This window comes from Antechinus flavipes, chromosome 3, assembly GCF_016432865.1.
Source record: "Antechinus flavipes isolate AdamAnt ecotype Samford, QLD, Australia chromosome 3, AdamAnt_v2, whole genome shotgun sequence".
Taxonomy (NCBI): domain Eukaryota; kingdom Metazoa; phylum Chordata; class Mammalia; order Dasyuromorphia; family Dasyuridae; genus Antechinus; species Antechinus flavipes.
The window spans coordinates 432648520-432674496 of record NC_067400.1 but is presented as its reverse complement, the minus strand read 5'-3'; the positions used below and the strand labels follow the sequence as shown (position 1 = coordinate 432674496).

Genomic DNA, 25977 nt, shown 5'->3' with positions numbered 1-25977 from the left:
AAAAAAATCATATCATGATGTGGATAAAAACTACTAATGATTTTTTCTTCCTTTTTTTAAGTCAGTTTTTCAGCTCCTAATTCCAAAATTTAATGTTTTTCCTTTTCTTTGCCCTTCGGTTTGAAGGCACTTCTTTAGATTTCTTCAGATGCATTTGCTTCCAATTGGTTATCAGCTGAGATGTCCCCTCTATCTTTACAATAAAAATTATTTGTGGTTTAAATGAATTTAATGTTATTAAAATCTGAGACCATATCAGAACTTTACTTTTTAAGTTATATTTTCAGTACTTCACAAACTCATAATTTTCTGTAATTGAAAATCCTGTCCTCTGTTGTTGATTAATCTTGATGAATTCTTTTTTAATTTTTCAATATTTTATTTTCCAAATACATGTGAAGATAATTTTCAACATCCTCTTTTACAAGTCCTTGTGTTACAGATTTTTCTCCCTCCTTCCCAAGACAGCAGGCAATCTGATAGAGGTCAAACATGCGCAATTCCTTTAAATATATTTCCATACTTGTCATGTGCAAGAAAAATCAGGTTAAAAAAGGAAGAAACCATGAGAAAGTAAAAAACAAACAAACAAAAAGTGAAAATATTATGCCTTTATCCACATTCAGTCTGCATAGTTCTCTCTCTTCTGATAGCATTTTCTATCCCAAGCCTATTGTAATTTCTTTGAATCACTGCATTGTTGAAAAGAGCCAAGTCCATCACAGTTGATCCTTATGAATTTCCATGAGCAAAAATATCTTTCACCTTGAGCCAGGTTGGGGATGAACCTCTCCAGACTTGAATTAATTTGTGAAATATAGTCTTTTACAGAAATATTTCTTAGGTTCTCCAGATTGCTAGAATGCAATCATTTTAAGTTATATAGAGTGATTTCTTCACAAAATCTTACTCAAGAAGCTAATTGAAATTAATTGTTCCTTAAATTATTCTCCAAGCCTATCTTAAGTAAAATGGATAGTTATGAATTAGATCTGGTCCCTTGATAAGTATCTACTTCAACTATACCTTATTTCCATTTTGAATATTTTCCATTTCATCTTATTTTAGTGTTATATTTTATAATCAAGAAGAATTTTATGTTATGGACCTACATGGCATTTTAAGCCCGATTTTTAAAACTAGGCAACATATAAGGGAAAGGTTTGCCCGGTATAAATAACAAAATAGTAGTTAAAATCTAATACTGAGTCAGCGTATGTAGAGAATTGCTGTTTAGAGAGGATGAAAAATGGACACTTGGAAGCTCGTCCCTGATCCACCTCATTTAAAATACCCAGGGAATTCTCACTTATTATTTCCCACCCACCTACTTTTTTGGTCTTTTTATCTACAGAAACTCATCATTCTCCGAGATGAAATTAACTTAAAACTCACATGTCCTCATATAATTTCCCTTCCCAGATGCATGACTTCAATATATCCCCAGTTTGTATTCTCCTTTCCCTCCTCCTCAGCTTTTCAGCTTCTTTTTCTATGTTTTGCCTCCCCTATGGGATTGTGAGCTTTTTGAGGGCAAGAAATATCTTATCCCTTTCTTTGTAAGTATCTGAAATTTAGTGAGTGCTTAATAAATATTTATTGATTATCTGACTCTTAAATAGATAAATACCTTAATCTAGAAAGTCATTCAAATCCACTGTTTTATAGGTCATGAAGTATGTTGTAAGAAGTTTAAATTCACTGTATAAAAGCTTTTAGAAATTTCTCTAGGTTTCAAACCAAAGAATGACATCATTAAAATATGACTTTAGAAAGATTCTTGCTAAAGCCATCCATTTAGTCTGTCGTTTTGTAACAGTAAGATCATTCTGAACAGGTTTCTCCAGCAGGTGTCTGGGCCAGAGGGAAAACACTGATACTCTTCTGCTGCTTCTGGGGAAGCCAGAAAAGTTTAAGTACTATTTGTGTTAGTAAAAGTGCTATTATAGGATGCACTTAAGTTTTATACTAGGAGGTGGGGGGAAGAAGAATCACAGGAGAAAATATGGCCTGTATTGGACCATGTTACTATATTTGCTTTCCTTCAAATCTCAAAGGAACAGATATCCCTCTTCCTCCACTTAAAGGTATTACCTATGCATTTAGTTTCATCTCTTCCTATTTTCTGAAGGGTCTTATTTTTATACTAATCTTTTTTTTCTCTTCACTACCTTTTTTTTCTACTTCTTTGACTCTTTCCCCTTTATCTTCAAACTTAAAAAGGTTTGCCCATTTTGAGTGAAGAATTCCTGCTGGCTCCTCTAGCTACCTTTTCCTCACAAAACTTCTCAGAAAAGGATCCTACAACTTCTACCTTTGCTTCCTTTATCCCTTCTTATTCCTAAATCTTTGCAGTCTGAGTTTCCCCACCATTTCTTATAAGCACTCTTAAAACCCACTAGTTAACTCCTTATTATAAGTTCTATAGCCCTTTCCTTCATCATTCTTGAAGAATGTTCAGCTTTGTGTTCTCCATGTTATGCTTCTTAAGGTATCAAGTACATTTTGGTATAATAAAAAGTGAAAAGACTTGGAAGTAGAACATTCATATTTCAATCTTGTCTTATTTAAAGGCATCCTTATAAGCTAACCTGAAGAAATGAAAATTAATGGCTTCATTGTCTGTAATGGGAAATTAGGAAAAAGTGACTAAAGAGGTTGATGATATTAGGGTTGTTTTTGACATATCACATGCAAATTGTTAATGAGATATAGGAGATGTAGTCATATAAATAGTAATGATTGGAATTATGTGTTTAAATGGCACATTTTAAGGAAAAGAGTAGAAAAAGGAACCCAGGACTGAGCCTTGTGGGTACAAGGAAAGAAAAATAGAAAAAGAGACATTAAGAATAGCACATTATTTCAGAGGAAACTGAGCTTATGGAATAGCACAAGGAAACCAGATGGTTAGTTGTTTTGAAGAGGTGAAAAAGAGTGAGAACTAAAAAGAACACAATGGATTTGACCTGGAGGAGATTTCCCAAGAGGAGTTTTACTAAAATGATAAAAATTGAAGCCACAGGTGCTTAAAAAAGAAAAAGAAAAAAAGATGGAATGATATTTGAGGTCTGGAGGTTGAGTGAAAGCTTTTTAAGACAGGGGAGACTTTTAGGGGATTATGATCATACATCAGACCTTGTTCCAAGAATTTTCAAGAACTGTGCAGACAGTGCACGATGGGATAGCCATCTGGGGGTCTTTGTTGATAAACTGTTATAAACGTTTCTAGTGTGAATAGCCACAAACATTTTCAGTGCTTTTTGTTGGTTGAGTAAACCGATGAACATGAATGCAAAAGCAAAATTTGACGCCAAATCATAGAAGTTGCCATAAACACAGAAGTTCCCTAGTGAGGACACTGCCTGTGCCTGAATTTCATTTAATTTTACTGCTACCATTTCTGAATTTTTCTGGTGACTGGCCAGACTAGGAATATGAGTGAAGACAAACTGGTCTGGTCTCAATCTATACAAATCGAGGTAATGCAAGTACATTGAATGAAATACCAAAAAGCTTTTTGGTAGATAAAGTTGGCCTCTTTTATTACCAAATGGAATATACTTACCCTTTTGCCATGAAGGTTTGCAACCTTGGTGTATGCCTAAATCTACAGCTGCTCCTCAATTCCCAGATGGCAGATATGGCTGGGAGTACTTTTTGCCATCTGCATTTAACAAGGAGTTTCTGAGAATTTCTTTTTCTCTCCAGGGGGATTATTGGAAATGGGGGCTGGGGGTGGAGAGAGTAATTTATAAGATAGCTACATAGTGTAAACAATTTTAGTCACTTTATGAACTATAGCTGGTTCACCTGCACCTACTTAGATTATGTGGCAAGATGTACAGTACTAAGAAATCATTTCTTATTAGCTATTTTGTTAATGGATTAGTGGATTGAGCCAAATTCCACAACTATTGTCTTAAATTATTATATTAGAAACTGTTATTGGCATTTTTCTTATTGAATGGACATAGTGTATAAAGTGTTAAATACTGTCCTTCAGATGAAATTTAAAACCCAGCTTTAGATTGATGGAGAAAAGTATATAACATCATTGAATTTTTAAAACATAAATTTGTATGTCAGTCTTAGCTATTTAATTACTCCTAATATAATCAATATATCCATGTAAACCAAAACTAGCTATGATTCACAACAGTATTAATGTAATTAATTTTACAAGGAAATCCATATAAATAGTAGGAGTGCATGGAGAAGGAAGTTCCCAGTTAAGAATCAGATTTAACCTATCTGGAAATAATAGGAATGACATCCAACCTTGAAAATAAACATACTTGCTACCCTAGGGATTCCCAATTGGGGAAGTGTTATTAATTGCAATTTTTCCTTTGCTCATTTTTATGAGTCATAATTTTATTTTTTTTACTGCATTATTAAATAAGTATAATCTAATAATTAGTAGATACAATCCTTAATCTATCATCCTTTCTTTTGGGGATGGTTCTGCTGGGGCAAATTCTCTAGGTAGCTTATCCATTTACAAAATTATGCACTTGCCATCCTTGCTCATTTTCAAGTTCTCTGTTTATAAAACCATTAAGAAGGTGTGAAATGTGACCAAACTTCTCTCTTTGTGGAAAACATTTAAAGATGGGTTAAATTTCCTAACTATGAAGAAATTTGACATTAAGACGATCAATTTGAAGCACCCAGTAGGTATTTTTCATTTGTATCTCTGTGCCATGTTGCTTTTTGTCTCCATTTCTGTGATTGCCAGTATTGTGAAATATTTCCCTATGCTTTCCAAGTTATTGCTTTGCTCCCAGTTGTTTTCAATTCTATAAATGAATCATAGAGCTGGAAAGAACAGCCCGTTAAAGTTCATCTAATACATTGGTAGAACACAACCAATATTTGCTTAAAGGCCATTGAGTGTCACTCATATTACAGGTTATCTAATCTTTAAAAATAGATCATTAGAAGTTTTTTAACTCTCAAAGCATTCAATTTCTTATGATATCAATATGATTTTGCATACTTTTTAAGATGTCATTTAAGTTCAAATTGATAGTAATTAAGTTGCGAAGATTAGCAAAAGAATATCACTAAAATGTAATTCTTTGAATCCTATGAATAAAGGTTATTATTGTTTAGTTGGTGTTTTTTTTTTTTTAATGCTGTGGGAAAAGTAAACAAAACTGAAAATACTGACCTTGATCTTTCATTTACAGGCAGTAGAAGAAGAAGATAAGATGACACCTGAACAGCTGGCAATAAAGAATGTTGGCAAGCAGGTAAGATGTACCACATTATATAGTAACAGACTTTATGGACTAAGTATATTTTAGGGTCTATGTGGGGAACTTTCTTTGCTTCTTTCTGTCCACTGCTTTATTTATTTACTTATTTGTTTGTTTATTTTGACCCACAATCAGTATTTTTCCAATTTGTTGTCTATCACTTCTCCATTTATTCTGCTCTAGACTATTCTAAATGCTTTTTTCCTCCCTGATGCCAGCCCATTCAATAGTCATTGTACTGTTACCTCTTAAATTTCTTCTGAGCCTTTAAAGCTCAACTCAAATCTCTTCTTTGAGGATTTTCCTAAATCCTTTCATTGGTAAGGACTTTTTTCCCTTGGCTGTCAAATATAACTTTGTTTCCAAGTCTTTAATACCCTTATTGTATTTTATTATAGTTATCTCCTTACTAGATTTTAAGCTCCCTGTGAACAGAAGGTTTTTTAACTTCTTCCCAAAGGCTCTGCATACAATATGAATTTAATAAATATTTGTTGGATTGAGGAAATGTGAAATTAATTTTCAGAGATATTTAATGCTATTGAAAAGTTAAATGCCAAATGCTTTCACTCACCTTTAAGGCAGTGATTTTGTTTAAATTGGTTAATAAATAATACATCTTTAAAGTATTAAGAGAAACTTTGACTGTAAACTAATAATCCAAATTTTTAAAAAACATCTGTTGAGTAGTTTTTTGTGTAATAACTGCAATTAAAATCACATACATATAGATTTAAATGGTTACCTATGCTTTATTGGGGAAACAGGAAAAATAAAGATTGAGATGCTTAAAAATATGTAATTGTATTCAAAAGTAGGTAGTCTTGGGTTTTATGTAAGGGCAATAGGCATTTTATTCCCCATAATTGGGGCAAGAGAAAAATAAAAATCTCACCTTTTAATGGAGATTTTCAGAGTAATGAGACTGTTTTTTAAAGAACATTGATTACTTTTTTTCCCCCATTCCATGGAACATGGATATCATATTGCTGATGTTGGCAGAATCCCGCTATTTCAGATGCAAGACACTAAGCTGTCTTTGCTTTCAGCCATCCTACCATATGCTGTGATCCCATCACATCTCACAAGCTATGTAGGTTTGGGCCAGGACCATTCTTGGATGGGAAATCTCTAAGAAACACCCAGCTGCCACAAGAATGTAATGTAGATGACTGAGGAGAGGATGTTACCAGTTTAGAGCCAGTTATCCCAGTAAAACATTAAGGGCAAAGTTCATCTTTAAATATAATAAATGAATGTCCCATTATGTCATAAATATTGTTTTATCCTCAGAAAAGTAGTGGGAGAGGTAATAGTTTCTTTTGCCCCCTATTTTCTATATTTTTTGGTCATGTGTAGTATTGTATTTTGCTATATATATATAGCATATAATTTTGTTTTTAAGCTTCTGATACACCTCAGACAGATATATTTACTGTGGGGGTTAGAAATTCTTATCTGCAGTTTATAGACAATTTTCCATAGTACTTAAAATCATTTTTGCTACAGGATATCAAGTATTTTTAGTAGGTAGAGCATTTTTCATTTTCCATTGTTTTCACTAATACATCATAACTTCCTTGTATTTGATCTATTAATGTTGAGTTTTCTTTTCCATTTAGTGAGAAAGGGAAGTAGCTAATTAAAATCAATGAGATGAGAATAATTGGCACTTATGAATGTTCATAAGGGATCATTCAAAAGATCTTAGTATTTCAGTTTTGGCCTCTTCTTCATGAGGAAAAAACACACACATACAACCCCTCCCCACCCTCCAAAAATTCTATTCGGTTTCTTTTGCAAGTTTGTCTTATCTACTTCACCTTTTATGCTTTAATTCTTTGCAAAGTTACTGAACAAAATATGGTATTGGGGTTTATCCATTTGAATTTGCTGGTTCCATTTTATGAGAATTCAGTGGTAAAAATAACCTTAGGGTGTTAAACAAACAACTTATAAAGGCATAACCAAGTAATTATTCCACCGATGAGCAATTGTATAAAATTGAAAGTCTTGGGTATTACAGAAACATCTATTAGCATTGTTTTAATTAAATATTTGTTTCTTGTATCCCTTACACACTACCTTTCCTTAGAGCTTTTTATATTCAATTTTCAAACTGCATTTGGGCTGAAACATAATGATTTTTCCTTAAGTTCTCTTATCCATTATAAAAATGCAAAAAAAGAAAAAGTTACCTCATCCCAATTTAAACATTTTTTTCTAGCAAAACAAAAAAATTAGCCACATTACCTTATCAATACTTATGTGTGAAATTGATTAGAAATTAATATTTAAATTCTCTCAACTTCAAACAGTAAATTTCAGTACAAAAGTCTCTTTTCCAAATTATTCAAAACAAGGCATATTTTAAAAGGTTTATTAAAATGAAGTTGGATTTCATTGATCCTCCTTTTCTTCAAATATATCTTTTTTGTGTGTTGTTCTTAAAAGATTCACTCAGTTATATGTGTGTAATAGGGTCAAATGAACAAAGAGTATATAAAATTTATTATTGTGCTTTTCTGGAGGAGTGTAATAACAGTGATGATATAAATTAATCTGCTATCTTGGAAATTGAATTAAACATAATAAATAATATGAGTTAAAATTGTAGGTTTTAAAAAATATACGTATAGTATAGCATAATTGTCTCAAATTTTTTACATGCATTATTACCAATTACTGAAATGTAAATGTGCCAAAAAAATTTTTTTCTCTCTAGCTAATATCTTTTTTTTTTTTAATTTTGTTCTGCTTTTAGGACCCAAAGCGTCATTTGGAAGAACATGTGGATGTGCTTATGACCTCAAACATTGTCCAGTGTTTAGCAGCTATGTTGGATACTGTTGTATTCAAGTAAAAAACAAACAAACAAACAACAACAACAAAAACCCAAAACAGCAGAAAACTGTTAGTGATACTTCCAGTGTATATTCGTCTATTGTTTCTAACGCTCACAATCAGTCGACTGCCGAAGGTGTATTTGGTTAAATGGAAGACATCTGGCATCATTTGCATTCCAAGATCAGCACTCTAACACCTTTGGGTCTCTGTTTGCAATTACTTCTGTTTCTTTAGGTCGGGATCTTTGCAGAATCCAAAGTAGTACAAGAATACATCAAAGTGGACAAATTTTATTAAGTTACCATTTAATATTTGAAGAAATCAGTAGTACATATATATTTTGATTGTTGCTACATAATAAAAATACATTTACAATCTATCTAGTCTCCTGAGGTCTTTTTGGCACTGAGTAGAATTGACAGTATTACATTTGACAACACTCTAGGAAGCTCATACAGATGAGATGTGTTTTCCTTTTCATTTTGAAGCTCTTATAACACATAAAACATCAGTGTGATAACAAAACTTCACGAATGAAAAGTGGTTGCCATTAGTTTGTAACTCTTACGTGTAACCTAGAAAAAAAGATCTACATTAACATTTTGTTCAAGGCATTCAAAAACAAACAGGTGACATTCCATGCTGAATATTTTATTAAGGTGGCCTATATTATGCTTTCAAGATTTAAATGAAATAAATATTATGTAGGGAAGGAGAACTGGGTTTGGTTTTTTTTTTTTTTAAACACTAAGGACTTAAAAATGAAACCTTTGAGCCCAGAGAGACTAGTACAAAACTGACCTCTATAATAAATTCTTTAAGATTCTCGTGGAGAAAAGAGGATTATCAGGTCAGGAACCTGCAGATGTCTTTTGAGTATTAATTATAGTAGAATATTACTAAGATACTACCCTCCCTCTAAAAGCAGTATCCAACTTAAAATTTTGTTCCTCAATGTATGTCTAACCCTGTATTGAATATCAAAGTCTTTCAGTAAGTTGCTTACTCAACTAAAACCACAGTTTGTTTATCTGTCAAATGGTATAATATTTATACTATCTACTGAAAAGCAATCTAAGGGAATAGAAGACTGATTTTGAAGTCAGGAAGATCTTTATCCAAATCCTACCTCTCATATAATAAACTGTGACAAGAGGCAAGGCAAGTTAACCTCTAAATATTCTATCTCTAAAGCTATTAACTAGTCAAGTTGCCTAAACAGGTGAGTGGAGAATTTCCAAACCATGCAAATAGAAACATAGAGCATGAAAGTAGTTCTTAAATTGTTCATTATAAAATGTCTAGGCAAATACTGAACTCTTTTCCTAAAAAAGTACCAAACTCCTTTAATCTTATAAACCCAACAAGGTAGTTTCTTAGGTGAAGATGTTTCCTTATTGTTTCAGGAAAGTTTTAGTTATGTTTGAAGTTTAAAATAGAGAAATAACATGCGTGAAGCTTTAAGCTAAAATAAGGAATTTAAACTTCTATGAACCTTTAAATAGACAGGTATGTAACCCATCATTTAAGTGAAAACCAATTCAATTTCCAGTATGCCTAAATGACATTATTTGTAGTCTGCCCATACTTTAGCTTTAGCTTTGGCTTACTCTGCTTTCTTAAAAATAACAGGAAATAAGACTATTGTTTTAATGATATAGAATGGACTGGTTAGAATGCTAAATAGTAACCTTAACTCCTGTTAGAAAGCATGGGAAAATGGGTAGATTATCAGGAAGCTTTGGGTCCAAAAGGGGGTGGATATGTTCATAAGGGCCTGAATTGATTTGGGGATCTAATGTATCATGACTGTGGAATCAGAAGACTCTGGTTCCCATCCTATTTTGTGTAATTTTAGCAGGGACCTTAACCTTTGAATCTTCATCTTCATCTATAAAGTCAAAATAATACCTATAAGGCCTATTTCAAAGGATGCATTAAAATTACATTACTTTGTAAAGCACTTTATAAATCATAAAAGTGTTACTTTAAATGTCAGCTATTATGGGAATATAACAGGGAGCAGGTATATAGCATTCAAATTCACAGTATCAGGAAAAATTGTCTGTTTTTGTCTTATGTAAGCAGCACAAACCTTAATGTAAAGAATATTCTACTCTAGTTATGTGTATTTTAAAACATTTCTTTTTTCCTTAGATAAAGATGTGGTAGCTTGTAATTATAAGATGACCAGTGAGTTTGTAGAGGGTTTTGTTGTTTTGGTTTTGATTTTGATAAATGGATTCAAGTTAGGAGTACAAATAACTTTAACCTGGATCCTTTTAAAAAGAAAAATTGTTAGCTCTCAATTTCATCCTTATAGAATCCAAGAAGTTTGAAAAGTCTTTCCCAATCCTGGCTTTTATATTTCTCTATTTTAACTACCCAGCACTTCTCTTCTGACCCTCAGGAAAACTTCCCCAATACAGACCTTGCTGAGATCATGGTATAATCAAAACTCTGGTTTTCCTAGTAGACAATTTTGAATTTAGGTTACCCACACTCCAAATTCAAAGCTTTTTTCCCTCCTGAAGCTGCTCCTAGAGTTTTTCTGACAAATATTTGTTCCAGTAATGCAAAGAGAATTTATCTAACACAATAAACTACAATGTGTGTATGCACTTAACACTACCCCCAGTGTCCTGATTTTTTTTTTTCTTTATTGTATGTAGTTCTTGGATAAACCTTTATTCTGTAAACCATGTTCAGATAATCAGGTTTGGTGCTGGTAACTACGTGAAGAAAAAGCAGATTTATCTTTGTATCTATCCATTTAATTAAGACAGTTTCAGGAGTGCCTAGTGCTCCTTCTCCAGCCTCACACCTCATCCCAATTTTTCCTTCAACCTTCAAGATCAAATCCCAGCACGGATCTCTGGAGAATGGTCAAAGAGGAATATAGAGGAAGGTCATTTCTGTATTTAGAAGTGGAAGAAGCGTTAGGTGCCCTAGTCCTCTATAAATTGAGGCCTAGCTTTGTCACAAGTAAAAGAGAACTGAGATATTAATCTGGGCCTGACTGGCAAATTTAATATTCTTTCTATTTGTAGACTTTTAGTTTTGGTTCTCTGTGGCGTTCTCTTCCCTACCTTCCCCTCTTCCCAACCCGTGTTTCCTTTTACATGAGAGGGAGCCAAGAGAGTCGTTAATCTAAAAGATTTATGGAAAGTAAACTAGGGGACACCATAACATCCTCTCTAGCAGTAGCTAAATCCCAAATACCTCAGAAAGACCAGGGTACTGGCATGAAACAAGCTTTATCTGATGTTTCAGTTGTAGTTCTTGGAGGGGAAGCTTTGCTGCATTTTTTTCCCCTTCTAGAAAATTCTCTCATCCTGTAACTGGGTAGTCTTGGAATGCATGAGCAGACCTGGACTATGTGCGCCTCCCCAGTTCCCTTTACAGTCTAAAGTCTCGGTCGGTAGCTACCTTTGCAGCAGGGGCACTAGGTTTGTGGATTGACCACTTTGGGAAAACTTAAGGTTTTAACCTTTGTGCTCAGACTTTGTAAAGTTAAGGATCCTGGTTGACCCCTCCCCTTAAATCACTACCATTCCAATGCTACAACTCTGGATTCCTAGTTATTCCAGATCCTGGCCGCCAAAGAAGGGTTGCTCCTTCAAAGCTTAGCTGGCCTGCCTGCCTGCCGAACAGGAGTTCTGAGCTTAACTGAGCTACTGTCTCCCTCCCCGAAACACTGGCAGGCAAAAAGGGAGTACCCCCTATGCCACCGCCAGGAGCCCTGCTAGGCGCTGTTTCGTTACTCATTCCCGGCCTAGCTTCCCTCCCTTTGCCCAGGTGAGTGCAGGAGGAAAGCCAGCTCTATCTCAGCCACAAAGCCTGCAGTCATTGCGGGCTGCAGAACAATGAGGCGGAGTGAAGAGAAGAGGAAAAAAGGTGGGAGGTGCGCGCACGTCCGTTCGAGCGCTGGCTCCCGGGGCACTGGTGCACCTGCTGGTGGACAGAGCTGAGCGTCCACCCGAGGGAGAGTTCATGGACCTGTCTGGGCTGAACCTCGATGTTCAGGTTGCGGCTCCTCCCTCCCTTTTCACCCACCGCACACAGCCTGGTGAAGAAAGCGGCAGGAGGGCGGGGTTGAGGGTGCACCCTACAGTGGGGAAGCAGATTTGATCAAATGCTCTCTCCCGCCATGCCCGCTTCCCAGAGTGTGATGGGCGTCTATCTTTTATCTAGCTATGTTAGTGATTTGGGAATAACCGTGTTCCCTCTACACACCGAGGTCGCTTCAGGCCTTGTTCTAATAATTATTCAACCCTCCCCCCCCCTTTAAAGTAGGGGTTTCTTCCCCTCCTTTTAGAAATTAGACATGGGTTAATTTTCTCTAGATCCATTCCCCACCCCCACAGCCAGTAGTGATCATAGTTTTGCCACTTCTTCCATTTTGTATCTACCAAGACCACTGCTTCTGACAATTGTATTTACAAAGAACCATCCCCTTTTCCCACCGTTGCTTCTGATCCAGTGGCCACAGCAGAGGACTTCCAAAGGCAACAAATGCAGAAGCCTGACCATCACATCAGTTAGATGCTCATCAGATAATCTGCATTCAAGCAAGCAGATAAAATATTCATTTACTAAAGAACCCGTAAATATCACTGCAAATACATTAGGGCATTTCAGCTCAACAGCTTATTATTATTTCAAAACCTAAAAATGAAATCATATATTGTAACTGTATCTGTAGTCAACCAAGAATCGAAAGCTTCCCGAAGTGAGTGGGTTGGTTACTGTTGTTGCCACTTCGTCCCCTCCCACAATATACTCACTCTCCCTACAGGGACCACTCCGAGTAGCGGCTAATTCTTGAAAAGAAAGGTGTGGGGGGGAGGGGGTTATAATGAAGGGGGCAGGCATAAGACACACACATATGACCCATTCACAAAGAGCTAACTCAGGTATTGTGTACTTTTGTATTAGCTGGAAAAGACATTCTGGAACTTTTACAGGGTTGGTTGAGGCCACCGGCTCGTAGTTTGTATACTTTGCACTTTGAAAATGGTTACATTCAACTGAATATTTGGCTCATTCAAAATTGAAAAGTCTCCCAACATCGAATCCCCTCCCCCGTCCCTCCACCCAAAAGAAGGGAGGGGGTTGGAAAATGTTTAGTAAATGGCAAGTCTTTTGAATTTTTCTAACGCAGTGGTCACAAAGCTTAAAGGTGACACAACAATGATCACGTAGAACCAACACACACTTTCTCCCCCTATTGCCCACAATAAAATCATCTCCTTCAAATTGCCATGATCATCGCGACCAGGAGCCAGGTGATTATCCTAATTAATGTCTATCTAATTAAATTACTGTCAGCAGTTAACCAATGGCAGGAGCCGTTTCATCGGCTGCACAGGCAGCAAGATCAAAAGTGAGCCTTTTCTGATTGCTGCATAGTGTCAATTGGCCAATCTCTTCTCCCAGGGAAAAAAAAAAAGTAAATCAAACCTTTGAGAAGCATTTGCTGGTTGAAGTGCTTTCCGTCTAGTGAGGGGGTCTGTGGATTTCTAGTTTATGATAAATAGCACTTTAAAAACCAGGGAAGGGAGGGCGATTGCTCTGGTTCTAGAGCTATGCAGCTGGAGCACTGTCTTTCTCCTTCTATCATGCTCTCCAAGAAATTTCTCAATGTGAGCAGCAGTTACCCACATTCAGGCGGATCTGAGCTTGTCTTGCATGATCATCCCATTATCTCGACCACTGACAACCTGGAGAGAAGTTCACCTTTGAAAAAAATTACCAGGGGGATGACGAATCAGTCAGATACAGACAATTTTCCTGACTCCAAGGACTCACCAGGGGACGTCCAGAGAAGTAAACTCTCTCCTGTCTTGGACGGGGTCTCTGAGCTTCGTCACAGTTTCGATGGATCTGCTGCAGATCGCTATCTCCTCTCTCAGTCCAGCCAGCCCCAGTCCGCTGCCACTGCTCCCAGTACCATGTTTCCTTACCCCAGCCAGCATGGACCCGCGCACCCTGCCTTCTCTATCGGCAGTCCCAGTCGCTACATGGCACACCACCCCGTGATCACCAATGGAGCTTACAACAGCCTCCTGTCCAATTCTTCGCCACAGGGCTATCCAGCGGCGGGTTATCCTTACCCTCAACAGTATGGGCACTCTTACCAGGGAGCGCCTTTCTATCAATTCTCCTCTACTCAACCGGGACTAGTACCCGGCAAAGCTCAGGTCTACTTGTGCAACAGACCACTCTGGCTGAAATTTCATCGACATCAAACAGAGATGATCATCACCAAACAGGGAAGGTAAAAGCTACATTCATTGCTGCTGCTACTGCTGTTTTTACAGCCGTTGCCCGCTGGGCAAGCGGACAGTCCGCAGAATGGTGGTAGCTGAGATAGTGAGGGTCGGGGCGGGAGTAGGGCATATCGGAATTGGAAGGGTATGTACCCCTATTTTCCTAGCTTTCAAAAAAGATAATGGAGGGATCAATGTATGCGTGTGTGTGTGTGGGTGACAAACCCGAGGGCAAAGGTGAGATTTAGAACAAAGATCTCATATGCCAGAGGGGAAGATGAGAAAAGGCTGTTTGGGCATAAGCACCTGGAGAAGAATGAATTCTCCTACTGAGCGGATGTGGGTTTCTTCCTTACCTCTCTCTCTCGGGAGACAGAGGAAAGGTCTGCCGCTCGTGCCACTCTAATTCATCTCACTCCCCCTATCCTCCCCGGGTCCCTTACGATTTTTTTTTTCTCTTTCGAATGGCCCTTTCTTTAACCCAGCATCTATGCTGCCAAGGCAAGTTTTGCCTTTACTTAGGAGGTAATTTTTTTTGTTGTGGTTTGCATAAAATCTTTAATATTAATGGTTCTTTCTTCTGTTACCTTCTTCCTCTTCCCTCCCTTCTTTTAATTTAAATAGGCGCATGTTTCCTTTTTTAAGTTTTAATATTTCTGGTCTGGATCCCACGGCTCATTACAATATTTTTGTGGATGTAATTTTGGCGGACCCCAATCACTGGAGATTTCAAGGAGGGAAATGGGTTCCTTGCGGCAAAGCGGACACCAATGTACAAGGCAAGTTCTTCCAATTAACACTTTTTTCTGACACATATTTAGGTGAGAATGATTAATTAAAGCCTTTGTGGACTGGCTCGAGCGACTAAAAAACGATTGGCTAATTTTTTTTTTTTTTTAAAGAAAGGGAGACTAGGAAGGGGAGAAAAAAGAGAGGAAAGAGGGGAAGATTATGCAAAAGCTATTTTAATCATTTACAGATCATAAAAAATGAAAGAGTGCCTCCTGGAAACTCCCATCTAATATGATTTACTGACTCAAGGTGTGTGTGTGCTTGTGTATGTATGTGTGTTCTTGAACACAGTGGCAGGGAGTGGGGGTGTGCATGTGTAAGCAATGTGTGTTTGTTTCTCTAGGAAATCGGGTCTATATGCATCCCGATTCCCCCAATACAGGGGCTCATTGGATGCGCCAAGAAATCTCTTTCGGGAAATTAAAACTTACAAACAACAAAGGAGCCTCAAACAACAATGGCCAGGTCAGTAAAACCCACAGACAAGCAAGCAAGCGCACACACGCGCGCGCGCACACACACACTCCCCTACCTCGCACATTCCAATCCCTAGTCTATGTCCCCCTCTCCAAGCTCTTAAAATCAACTTCCAGCAAGAAAAACAAATAGTACTACCTAATTCATAATTAAATTCTCTTCCCTCCCCCTACCTCTGCCTAGAATGGGAACACTTTTCTTCCTTTGTGGAAAAATAAGGATTTAATATTTTTCTATCTTTTAAATTTTACTTTCAATCCACCCAAATGAAATGAACAAAGGAATGTGGATAAATCCTCCTTTCTTACCCTACATCCTCCCAGATTTCTAAATACAAATATCCAATTGACTGATTTCTGAAAGGACAACCAAATTTTTTCAGGTTGGGTAAATGTTTGACCTTCTTTCAGTAGGGAAAAAGAGATGGCCTGCGGGGTGGATGGTTAGGGTCACATTTTCCTAAGGGTAGATCTAGACTAGATCTAGTCGGATCTCTTCTGACAGCTGTGAGATGGTGAGGTCTTATCCCTAGTTACCAGACTAGCGAGGAGCTAGCGAGCAAGTCCTACAAAACATATATGTTTCTACCGCAAGCACCGCGCGCACCCGCACACATTCACATAACAGGCACAATGTTTTAACTTGCCGCTGGGTTTCTCCCCTTTTCTTTCCTCTCGACAGATGGTTGTTTTACAGTCTTTGCACAAGTACCAGCCCCGCTTGCATGTAGTGGAAGTGAATGAAGATGGCACAGAGGATACCAACCAGCCAGGGAGGGTCCAGACTTTCACCTTCCCAGAGACACAGTTCATAGCGGTCACCGCCTACCAAAACACAGATGTAACTGGACTTGTACTTTCTACTTGAGGCAGGCATCACCCTCGGTTCCGGCAGCAGCAGCAACAGCAACAGCAGCCTCAGTCAAAACATTTAGATATAGCAGGAGAGGACGGTTATGCTCCCTCCAAAAATTATAGGCAGAAGGAGAATACTATTGTTTCTTGCCTCTGACTTCGGGACGGGTTTTGGTATTTAGGTGGTATACAGGATTTCTGGCGGCCTTAATTCGGGGAGTTAGAATTTGGTCTGTAAACAATAACAGATAAAAAGCTGTTCCCTCAATTTGTCTCCCTTTGCAAAACAAGCAGATTTCCCCTTTGAATTTTCATTCTTGGCAGGCGCCATAATTATCACAGAAAATCAGAACGCTTTTGAAACGGTTTCCTAGGTGGGCAGGACTAATGGCTAAATAGAATAAAAATCACCATCCTGGGAGACTGAGGAAACATTCACACATACATACATTCACAGAGGCATGTGAAAACTATAATAAAATATGTTATTAAGGGGGAGGGGTATACTCAGAAGAGAAATCAGCGCCACTGGTCAATCCAGCATTTTTAAAGCAAGTTTTTAAAAGCTGGCAATAGCTGCTGTTGTCTGGGTTGGGGGTGATGGTGCTTTTAAATATGCTAGAACTTTTTTTTATTCTATTAGTACTTCCACTTAAATTAAACTTGCATTTAATGTGTAAGATGAATTCTCTCTTGTTGTGCAGCTACATACCAAACTCAACGCAACCTTTTAAAATGTCACGAAAAGATTTTAAATTTCAACATCTGGTCATAAATTCAATCTCTCTGGAAATGATTTTGTCTGAACAAATCAATAAACATTTGTGACATACATACACACACATATGAGGAACGAATTTTAAAGCAAAGATTTAATTTGGATCTTTCGTTAAAGTATACTTATTACTAACTTAAACTTTCCCCTTTCCCATTACCCTCTCGATCCCGTGTTTAAATACGGGAACCTGGGCATCTGATGAAATTATCCTTGCAAAAATTGAATGACTATTCATTCTCAAAAGTGCAATTTCTCAGGCTTGGCAAATAAATATTGATCCTTTCCTCCTCAGATTACGCAGTTGAAGATAGATCACAACCCTTTCGCAAAAGGCTTTCGGGATAACTATGACACGTAAGTAAATTTGCATCTCTATTATTTCACTTTTCGGGGTCATACTAAGAAGTGCAACGCTTATCAATATACTGTAAAATTGTTGGATAGAAAGCTTTCAGGAGCTGAAATGTGTGAGGATGAGGTTGTAGTAGGTTTTTGTTGTTATTTTCCCCCTTCCTTCTCCCTCTTTTTGCTTGTCTTATCTATATTTGCAGAGGTTTTCTTCAAGTGGTTATATTTTGGGATGGTCCAGGTGTTCTGACTTTGTATTTTTAGTTTTTATCTGAATTGCAGACGTTGTTTAATTGGTATTGGGACTTTGGCTTGGTTGGCGCAAGTTAGCTTTGCCTCTGGGTGCAATCCTGTTGTGTGTGTGGCTACAGATGCTTAGCTCAGATTGGTTTTATCTGAAGCCTGTCCCGGATTCTGCCCGAAATTGTTCGTTGCTTTGGCAGTTGTGAGAGTTTTATTGGCGTATGTGACATATTATTTACCCACTTTCAAGTTTCCTGTAATAGCATTTCCTGTGCATTGTTGTGAACTAAATAAAAATGTGTAGCAGCTAAAGCTAATGTGATGAACTGCTTGCTTTAGCAATTTGAGTTTGGGGAAAGATATGAAGCAGTATTTGGTGTACATTTAAATAGCATAAAAAGAAAATAATTTTCCCCTAAATTTTTACTTTCTGGATGTGACTTAGAAACTTGTTTATTTCTTTTCTTTCTCTTTCCCTGTTTCGTATTTATCCTTCTTGTCTTCTCTAATGTTTCTTTCTTTGGGGACAAAATTTCAGTTTAAACTAAATCCTTTCTAAGCTCACTCTAGATCAGAGCATTAGTGTAGGGGACCAGGCTTCAGTGGCTCAGGGTTTGGATGGTGGTGGATAATGAATTCTAAATCTAGATTTCAAAGGAGTGTGGGGATTCCCCCTATTTTTTCCTTGACCATATAAGGGAAAGACACAAGTCTTAATTAGATGGCTTGCTCTCAGTGCCTGGGATACTGCCACGAAGTTGTAGCCGCCCTCTGCGTAGGATCAGATTAAATTTGCAAGGAAAAAAGAAACAGGGCTACGGCTTCATTTCCAGCTTCAGGCACCATTCCTTAAACCCCTAAACCCAATCTGTACTTTAACTGCTTCTGCTATGAGAAGCAGTTTAGGAAACTGTGGGCCTAGAGGAGGGTGACTGATAATGATACAAATTGTTTCTTCATCTTTTCCTTAAAAAAAAAAAAAACCCAGCAGAAGAATTATTTTTCTATCATAAATGTTATTTCAAAATAAATATATTCCCACCCAACCCCCATCCCAGCTCCAATTTTCTAAATTAGAGAGAGTCATGGGACAGTGTTTGCAAAGTGTTTTAGCTAAAGTTTGGAATATAAGTACATCCAGAATGTATTGGTGACCAGGGATATGAGAGGACAATCCTTTAGAATCCTAGCTTTTTAAATTTTATTATTAACATCTGTTTAAATGCATTTAGTCTTGTAAATGGGCCCAGGGTTCCCAAGTGGGTCGTTAAACTTACTTTTGGCAACATTGTTTCTGTATCTCAGTTAAATAGAGAAGATAGGTATAATTACTTACTTTTGTTCCTTTCCAGTCCCCTTCTTTTTAATTTTTAAAATACAACTAAATTTCAGGACAAAGATTGCATATATTGGGTATCTAATACCTGTTATTGCTCTCTTCCCCTCCTCCCCAGTTATTAATGAGCCAAATGTTGCAGAAATCTATTTTAAAAGGAACTTGCTTGTAACTTCATCTTTTTCCCTATTTTGATTCTAAAAATTAGTTGATATTTACTATGAAAACTATGCAGTTTTTCCATAGCAAAAAAGAAACTTTCCTTTCCTTCCTTCCTCCTCTCTTTTACTCAAATTCTGAATAATCCCTTGAATTACTTATTGTTTTTTAAAGGCAGAGTTCTGAAAAATCATTTTCAATTCTGGTGCTATTTTTGGAGCATTCAAATTATTGTAATTTGTATTTGTAATTATTTTATGCCTAATAAGATCCTCTTCTTCAAATGAGACTGAGATATGAAAAAATTGTTATTCCCCTTTAACTACCCCACCCACAGCTGCTTTAAAGGTGGATTGATGAGCATTTTGGGATTCCTGCATTAGTTAATTCAAAGTGGAGGATTTTTGTTGATCTGAAGGTGGATACATTCCTATTCATCTAACAGCCTTTTCCTCCCTTTAAATAATCTCTAATGAGGTTCTATTAGCCTAGAGGCCTAGACTTATTCTTTAACACAAGTCATTCATGTCACCATAGGTCAGCTCAGCAGCTGCCAAAGACCCAAGCCTATCAGCTAAATCCTTTTGGGATTGCCTAGGGAATAGTTGGATAGCAAAAGGTTTCAGCCTCTATTTTTTGACAGCCAGATTCAAGGTTCCTAACTATGTGAGATGGAAGGCCAGGAAACAAGAATTGTGTGGTGTATGATGGTTGAGGGAAATATTTTTCTTTGTAAAAACTTTAAATAATGAAGCTTTCATAGTTTCACAATTCTTTTTGCTAGTAATGATTCCTTCTTATTTGTTTTGGTGAGTGAGAAGGGTAAAGAAAAAAATCTTATATAAGACTAAAGAGTGTTTCAGAGATATTCTAGTAGTAAACTCATTTTCTGGAAGTTGGCTGAGGTCTTTTCCTTTAATAATACTTATTGTAGACACACATCATTTCTTACATCATTTATAAAGGAAAAAGAAGAGGTGAGTGTGCATGCTTTTGAATTTTAAGAAGATATAAGTTACTTTCTAAGAGACTTATTGAAGTAACAGAGAGAATGGGAGGAGAGTGGGAAGAGAGAGAGAGAGAAAGAGAGAGAGAGAGAGAGAGAGAGAGAGAGAGAGAGAGAGAGAGAGAGAGAGAGAGAGAGAGATTTTATAGAGATTTTATGTATTTGTATATTACAAAATGAATTTGAATTACAAAGTGAATGCCAAGATAGAGGGCAAGGCAAATAAGGAAGGGCACAACAGAACATGTTGCCAAAGTTTTCAGGCAACGAGAAACAGAGAAAGTTAGACAGACAGAAAGAGGGAGGGAGGAAGGGAGAGAGAGAGAGAGAGAGAGAGAGAGAGAGAGAGAGAGAGAGAGAGAGAGAGAGAGAGAGAGAGAGAGAGAGAGAGATTTTATGTATTTGTACATTACAAAATGAATTTGAATTACAAAGTGAATGCCAAGGTAGAGGACAAGGCAAATAAGGAAGGGCACAACAGAACATGTTGCCAAAGTTTTCAGGCAACGAGAAACAGAGAAAGTTAGACAGACAGAAAGAGGGAGGGAGAGAGGGAGAGAGGGAGAGAGAGAGAGAGAGAAAGAGAAAGAGAGAGAGACAGGGAGAGAGAGAGAGAGAGAGAGAGAGAGAGACAGAGAGAGACAGAGAGAGAGAGAGAGAGAGAGAGAGAGAGAGAGAGAGAGAGAGACAGAGAGAGACAGAGAGAGAGAGAGAGAGAGAGAGAGAGAGAGAGAGAGAGAGAGAGAGAGCCAACCAGCCTTTGTTTAAAATCTCTCTCAAAATCCTTATAGAAAGTATCCCCAGAGTGTAGACACCCTTTGCCCACAGAGGCCTGTTAATCCCCACTCAGCCCGGCTAGGTTAATATGCATATATTTTGACTAGACAAAGGGCGAGAGAAGGCCTTCAGTTTTCTACCCTTGACCTGGCTATTTTGGAAGGACCGTAATGTGAGATAAAACAACGAAGCGAAGGGAGAAGAGGTAGTCTTAGTTTTACACCCCTATGCCTTTCTTATGCCATGTACACAGACTTTTTCCCTTCCTTTTTGGTTAGTGATTTCCTAAAATAAGAATGAAGAGAATGTGTGCCCTCCCTTTGCTCCTCTCACTCACCTCCACTCCAAGTCTGCATAGCGAATCGTTTCCTGAAATTCGGCATGGCTACATGAGAGATGTATACTTATATGGGGGGAAGGGGAAAAAGTCAAGAATTCCTTCTCTTTCCCATCTGATACTGGGGCCCTCTTCCTAATCTTCTTTCATGGACACTATGTGCCATTCCTCCCGTTTCTTTCTGTCTCTCCCTCCTGATAGGATCTACACGGGCTGCGATATGGACCGCCTGACCCCTTCGCCCAACGACTCTCCCCGCTCGCAAATAGTGCCAGGAGCCCGTTATGCAATGGCCGGCTCCTTCCTACAGGACCAGTTTGTAAGCAACTACGCCAAGGCGCGCTTCCACCCGGGGGCCGGGGCCGGCCCAGGCCCAGGCACAGACCGCAGCGTGCCGCACACCAATGGGCTCCTGTCGCCCCAGCAGGCCGAGGACCCTGGAGCCCCGTCACCCCAGCGCTGGTTCGTCACGCCAGCCAACAACAGGCTGGACTTCGCCGCCTCGGCCTACGACACGGCCACTGACTTTGCAGGCAATGCGGCCACCTTGCTCTCTTATGCCGCGGCAGGTGTCAAGGCTCTCCCACTTCAGGCTGCGGGCTGCACCGGCCGACCCCTGGGCTACTACGCAGACCCGTCGGGCTGGGGAGCCCGCAGCCCCCCGCAGTACTGCAGCAAATCCAGCTCCATGTTGTCGTGTTGGCCTAACAGCGCAGCGGCGGCCGCTCGTATGGCAAGCAGCAATCCCTACCTAGGTGAGGAGGCAGAGAGCCTGGCTACTGAGCGCTCCCCTTTGCCCCCAGGCTCCGAGGACTCCAAGCCCAAAGACTTGTCCGACTCCAGCTGGATCGAAACGCCGTCGTCCATTAAATCCATCGATTCCACCGATTCTGGAATTTACGAGCAGGCCAAGCGGAGGCGTATCTCGCCGTCTGACACCCCGGTGTCAGAGAGCTCCTCTCCCCTCAAGAGCGAAGTGTTGACCCAAAGGGACTGTGAGAAGAACTGCGCCAAGGACATAGGCTACTACGGCTTCTACTCTCACAGCTAGACTTGCCATCGGGCAGCATCGCTTAGGCCCAGCTACAGCCCCAAGACTCCCTTTCATCTTCCCCCAAGGCCAGACCCCGACCCAATTTTCTTCTTCCCTTTCCAATTCCACTTTCCTCATCTCATGTATTTAATTTGGGCCTTACCATTGCCGTCTTCAGTGAATAAATACAGAATTCCGAGTGTGTTTTTAACCTTTTCTCCTCCCAGCAACCTCTGTAGTTAGCTCACTGATCTTCAACTTCAGTTGTAAACCCTTGGTCCCTTTTAATATCCCGGCCTTTCTTCCCTTCCGTGAAGTTTGTCCTATCTAAGTCTTTAACCTTCCTTTCCCGCCTCTCTTCTCTCCTTCTTTGGCCCACTACTTGTTTTTTTGTTTTTTGTTTTTTTCCTTTTACTTATAATGAAATACTTCATCTTTGGGAGATCTGTACAGTCCTTGGTTTTGCCAGGTTAAAGCCAAGCAGTGCTCTAGGAACGCAGAATTCCAATCCTTTCCCCACCCTTTCCCCACCCTTACCCTCAAAAAGTAGGACGCCTGGCTCTAGAACCTGGAGCCCATACAGCGCTTCCTTCCTTATCCATGAATGGATGGATGGATGGATGGTAGGGATGTTAATAATTTTAGTGGAACAAAGCCTGTGAAATGTCTGTACATAGTGTTAATTTATTGTAACGAATGGCTAGTTTTTATTCTTATTGTGAAGGCACAAAACCAGTTCATGCTTAACTTTATTTATTTATTTACCTTGAGAGATGGTTAACTATATTCTAGAGGCTTTGGTAATGTAAAATGGCCAACAGCTATGGCAATGAGTAATGGGTTTCTCACTTCTTTGCAGTCCCTCGCATGGAATAATTTACTCTGTGCCCTAAGTGCACATAGCTAAGGAGTACCTACTCACCCTAACTCCTATAAAGAATGGGAATCTATTTTATAGGAAAGTTAATTAAATGGCTTGATGCCTCCAAAAAGCAAAGTTAACTGAATTTGTAAGTTTTTTTTTTCATTTCCTAAATCGAATAGCTCAACATCAGCAATATTATTTTGCCTTATTTGTTTTTCCCAAAGTGCCAAATCCATTACTGGTCTGTGCAGGTGCCAAATATGCTGACAAACTGTTCCGAATTTCTCTTCAGTTTTCTCCCTCTTTATATGCTGTAAATCTTTGTAATGAATACTCTAAAACGATATAGATGATTGAATTGTTGGTAACTATCGTGTAGTCCAGTGAAGATGAATCGTGTGAGTTGTATATTTTACTGCATTTTAGTTTTGAAAATGATTTTTCCCTCTAATCTAGAAAACAGCTGAAATCTGACTTCCTTGGAAAAACACTAGCATTGGTGCGAGTAAGATTGATTTTTTTTTCCTTTGTAAGTCTTGTTACATTTGATAAGGAACATTAATCCCCCTGGAAGTAGATTAGTAGGATTTCGAATGTTGTGTAGCAAATATACATTTTTTTTTTGTATTTTAAATTATAACGTGAAATATGCATAATAATACACAATATTCAATCTAGATTCCAGTTCATGGGGGGATTTTCCTAATAGCAATTCAGGGTCTAAACGTGTGTATATTTTTGACTCTTCTGTAAATCTAATGTTGTGATTTTTATATTTGTTATGTTTTGTCTGTGAACTGAATAATTTATACAAGTACAAGCTCCACTGAGAAATGTTTTGTTTTTGCTCGTTTGTATCGTCTGTGTATAACAAGTAAAAATAAATCTGCTAAAACTTTAACATGGTGTATTAAAGCAGTTTACCGTTTGAAGAAAATTCAGTTACTATAGGTGATTAATTTTAAATGATAAAGCGGAACCAGACAAGGAACATTTAGCTATAAAGTGAGCTGTTTCCCTCTCCCCCGGGACCAATCATGACTCAATTCCCCGTTCCTTTTTATTTGCAAATATTTTATCCCAAACTTTTCATCATATTCCTTTTTTTCTTTTCAGAAGAGTATGCCTCTCAGTCCCTACCCCCTATCTTTTCAAACTAACGCTCACAGAAATTCTGAAACAAAGCAAGCAGAAGGAGACGTTTTAAAATCAGAGATTGACTTAAAATTCAGAAAGGAATTTCAGAGGGAAGAAGTGATGAGAATGGACTGTAGTTTGCGTGTGCATGCGTATGTATGCATATGTATGTATGCATGCATACATGCATCTATGTATAAAGTGGATGAAGTTAATTTTTAAAACTTGCTAAAATAGTATTAAAACAAGTTTTAATGAAGAGCAATTGTCTTTAACTCATGGTCTCTGAGGGAACAGTACAATTTGTTGAGAGGGAAAGATAGAACCAGAAAATATCTAACTCTTCTTGAAGCTACTGAGTATACTTTAAAAAAAATGCTTAGGATAGAAAGGTCTCTTTAAAATCCGATCAATTTATGTTGAGAAGTGTCTGAGGATGCTTAGGAATCAAATGGAAAACTGAATCTATGCTCAGTTTGGGTCTCAAGCCTTTATTTTATTAGAGTAACTAATATATAAATGATAGTATCTCAACTGTACGATCAGATGGAGAGGAATACAGTTGGTCTCAGCTGGGGGTCTTGCAGAGATTGCCCTTCTCTGATAAAGGAAAACGCCTTTGTGTGTGTGTGTGTGTGTAGGTGATTGCCACTCGTTTTGGAAGTAAGGTGTTAAGAATCCACCCAGTCTCAAAACTTTGACCTAACTGGATAATCCCCATGTCTATGATACCATGTTTTTCAGTTCTTCAGGATATTATATTTCCCCTTTAAGGTTGACAAATCTAAAGGCAATTAAAAAGTATCAAATATAAGAAGACATTTATTCCCAAGTACAGCTCCTTTGCTTTCTTTGAACAATTCAGCTACCACTAGACGGCGCTCCGTGGAGTTTTGTTTTGCCTTACATAGCAAAACTGCTATTTTTGATTTTTTTTCTTTGTCCCCCATTCCCTCACCCCCTTTAATACCAAACAACAAGAAGAAAAGTAGAAATTACAGTTCATATTTAACAAGTAGAGCTTCTCACGTGAGACTTCACTTTTTTTTTTTTTTTTTTAATAAATGTAACCCAACCCCTTTTCTCCCCGATTCTCGTCTGGGTCTTTCGGAGTCAGACTCAGAAGACGTGCCTTCGCAGTTGTAAGTAAAAGTGGTGGATTGTCCTCGGAACTCGACGGTTCTTTTTGTTGTTGTTATTGATTGTGATTTGGTTTTATTTTGGGGTTGTTTCTTTTGCTTTTTATTTTTTATTTTTTGAGGGAGTCGAACTGTACCATGTGGTGGGATTGAGTGTGTATGTTCTCATGCGTGCTTTGCAGTCAGGTTTGCGCGCGTTTTCTGGCCTCTGCCGTCTTAAGTAGCAAAGGCCCCCAGTCCGTTCCATGTGCGTAAATGAGTTTCTCAGAGACAGGGATAGATTTTTCACAGGAACGAAGTGCCTTGTACTGAG

At 38.2% G+C, this 25977-nt stretch overlaps 2 protein-coding genes across 3 annotated transcripts in view; both read left to right on the top strand.

Annotated features, from left to right (window-relative positions):
• The window catches only part of PSMD14 (proteasome 26S subunit, non-ATPase 14), a 109183-nt gene extending 100693 nt beyond the window's left edge, over positions 1 to 8490 (top strand). For both annotated transcript variants that reach the window (XM_051986275.1, XM_051986274.1), the window contains 2 exons: positions 5196 to 5258; positions 8029 to 8490. In XM_051986275.1, the coding sequence (XP_051842235.1) occupies positions 5196 to 5258; positions 8029 to 8127 (162 nt within the window). In that variant the 3' untranslated portion in view covers positions 8128 to 8490. The remainder of the gene's footprint in view (positions 1 to 5195; positions 5259 to 8028) is intronic.
• A 5072-nt stretch (positions 8491 to 13562) lies between these two features.
• Positions 13563 to 24289, top strand: TBR1 (T-box brain transcription factor 1). Its single transcript, XM_051986273.1, has 6 exons — positions 13563 to 14391; positions 15008 to 15162; positions 15519 to 15640; positions 16334 to 16492; positions 17577 to 17638; positions 21692 to 24289. Exons 1-6 carry the CDS (start codon positions 13700 to 13702, stop codon positions 22539 to 22541), a joined length of 2040 nt encoding a protein of 679 aa, XP_051842233.1. The 5' UTR covers positions 13563 to 13699; the 3' UTR covers positions 22542 to 24289.
• The last annotated feature ends 1688 nt before the right edge of the window (positions 24290 to 25977 follow it).

Excerpts from the sequence above, each read along its gene's own strand:
- TBR1 (XM_051986273.1), top strand. The coding sequence starts at position 13,700 with ATGCAGCTGGAGCACTGTCTTTCTCCTTCTATCATGCTCTCCAAGAAA. Across the intron at positions 14,392-15,007 it reads ATCATCACCAAACAGGGAAG|GCGCATGTTTCCTTTTTTAA; the intron begins GTAAAAGCTACA and ends TAATTTAAATAG. Across the intron at positions 15,163-15,518 it reads AGCGGACACCAATGTACAAG|GAAATCGGGTCTATATGCAT; the intron begins GCAAGTTCTTCC and ends TTGTTTCTCTAG.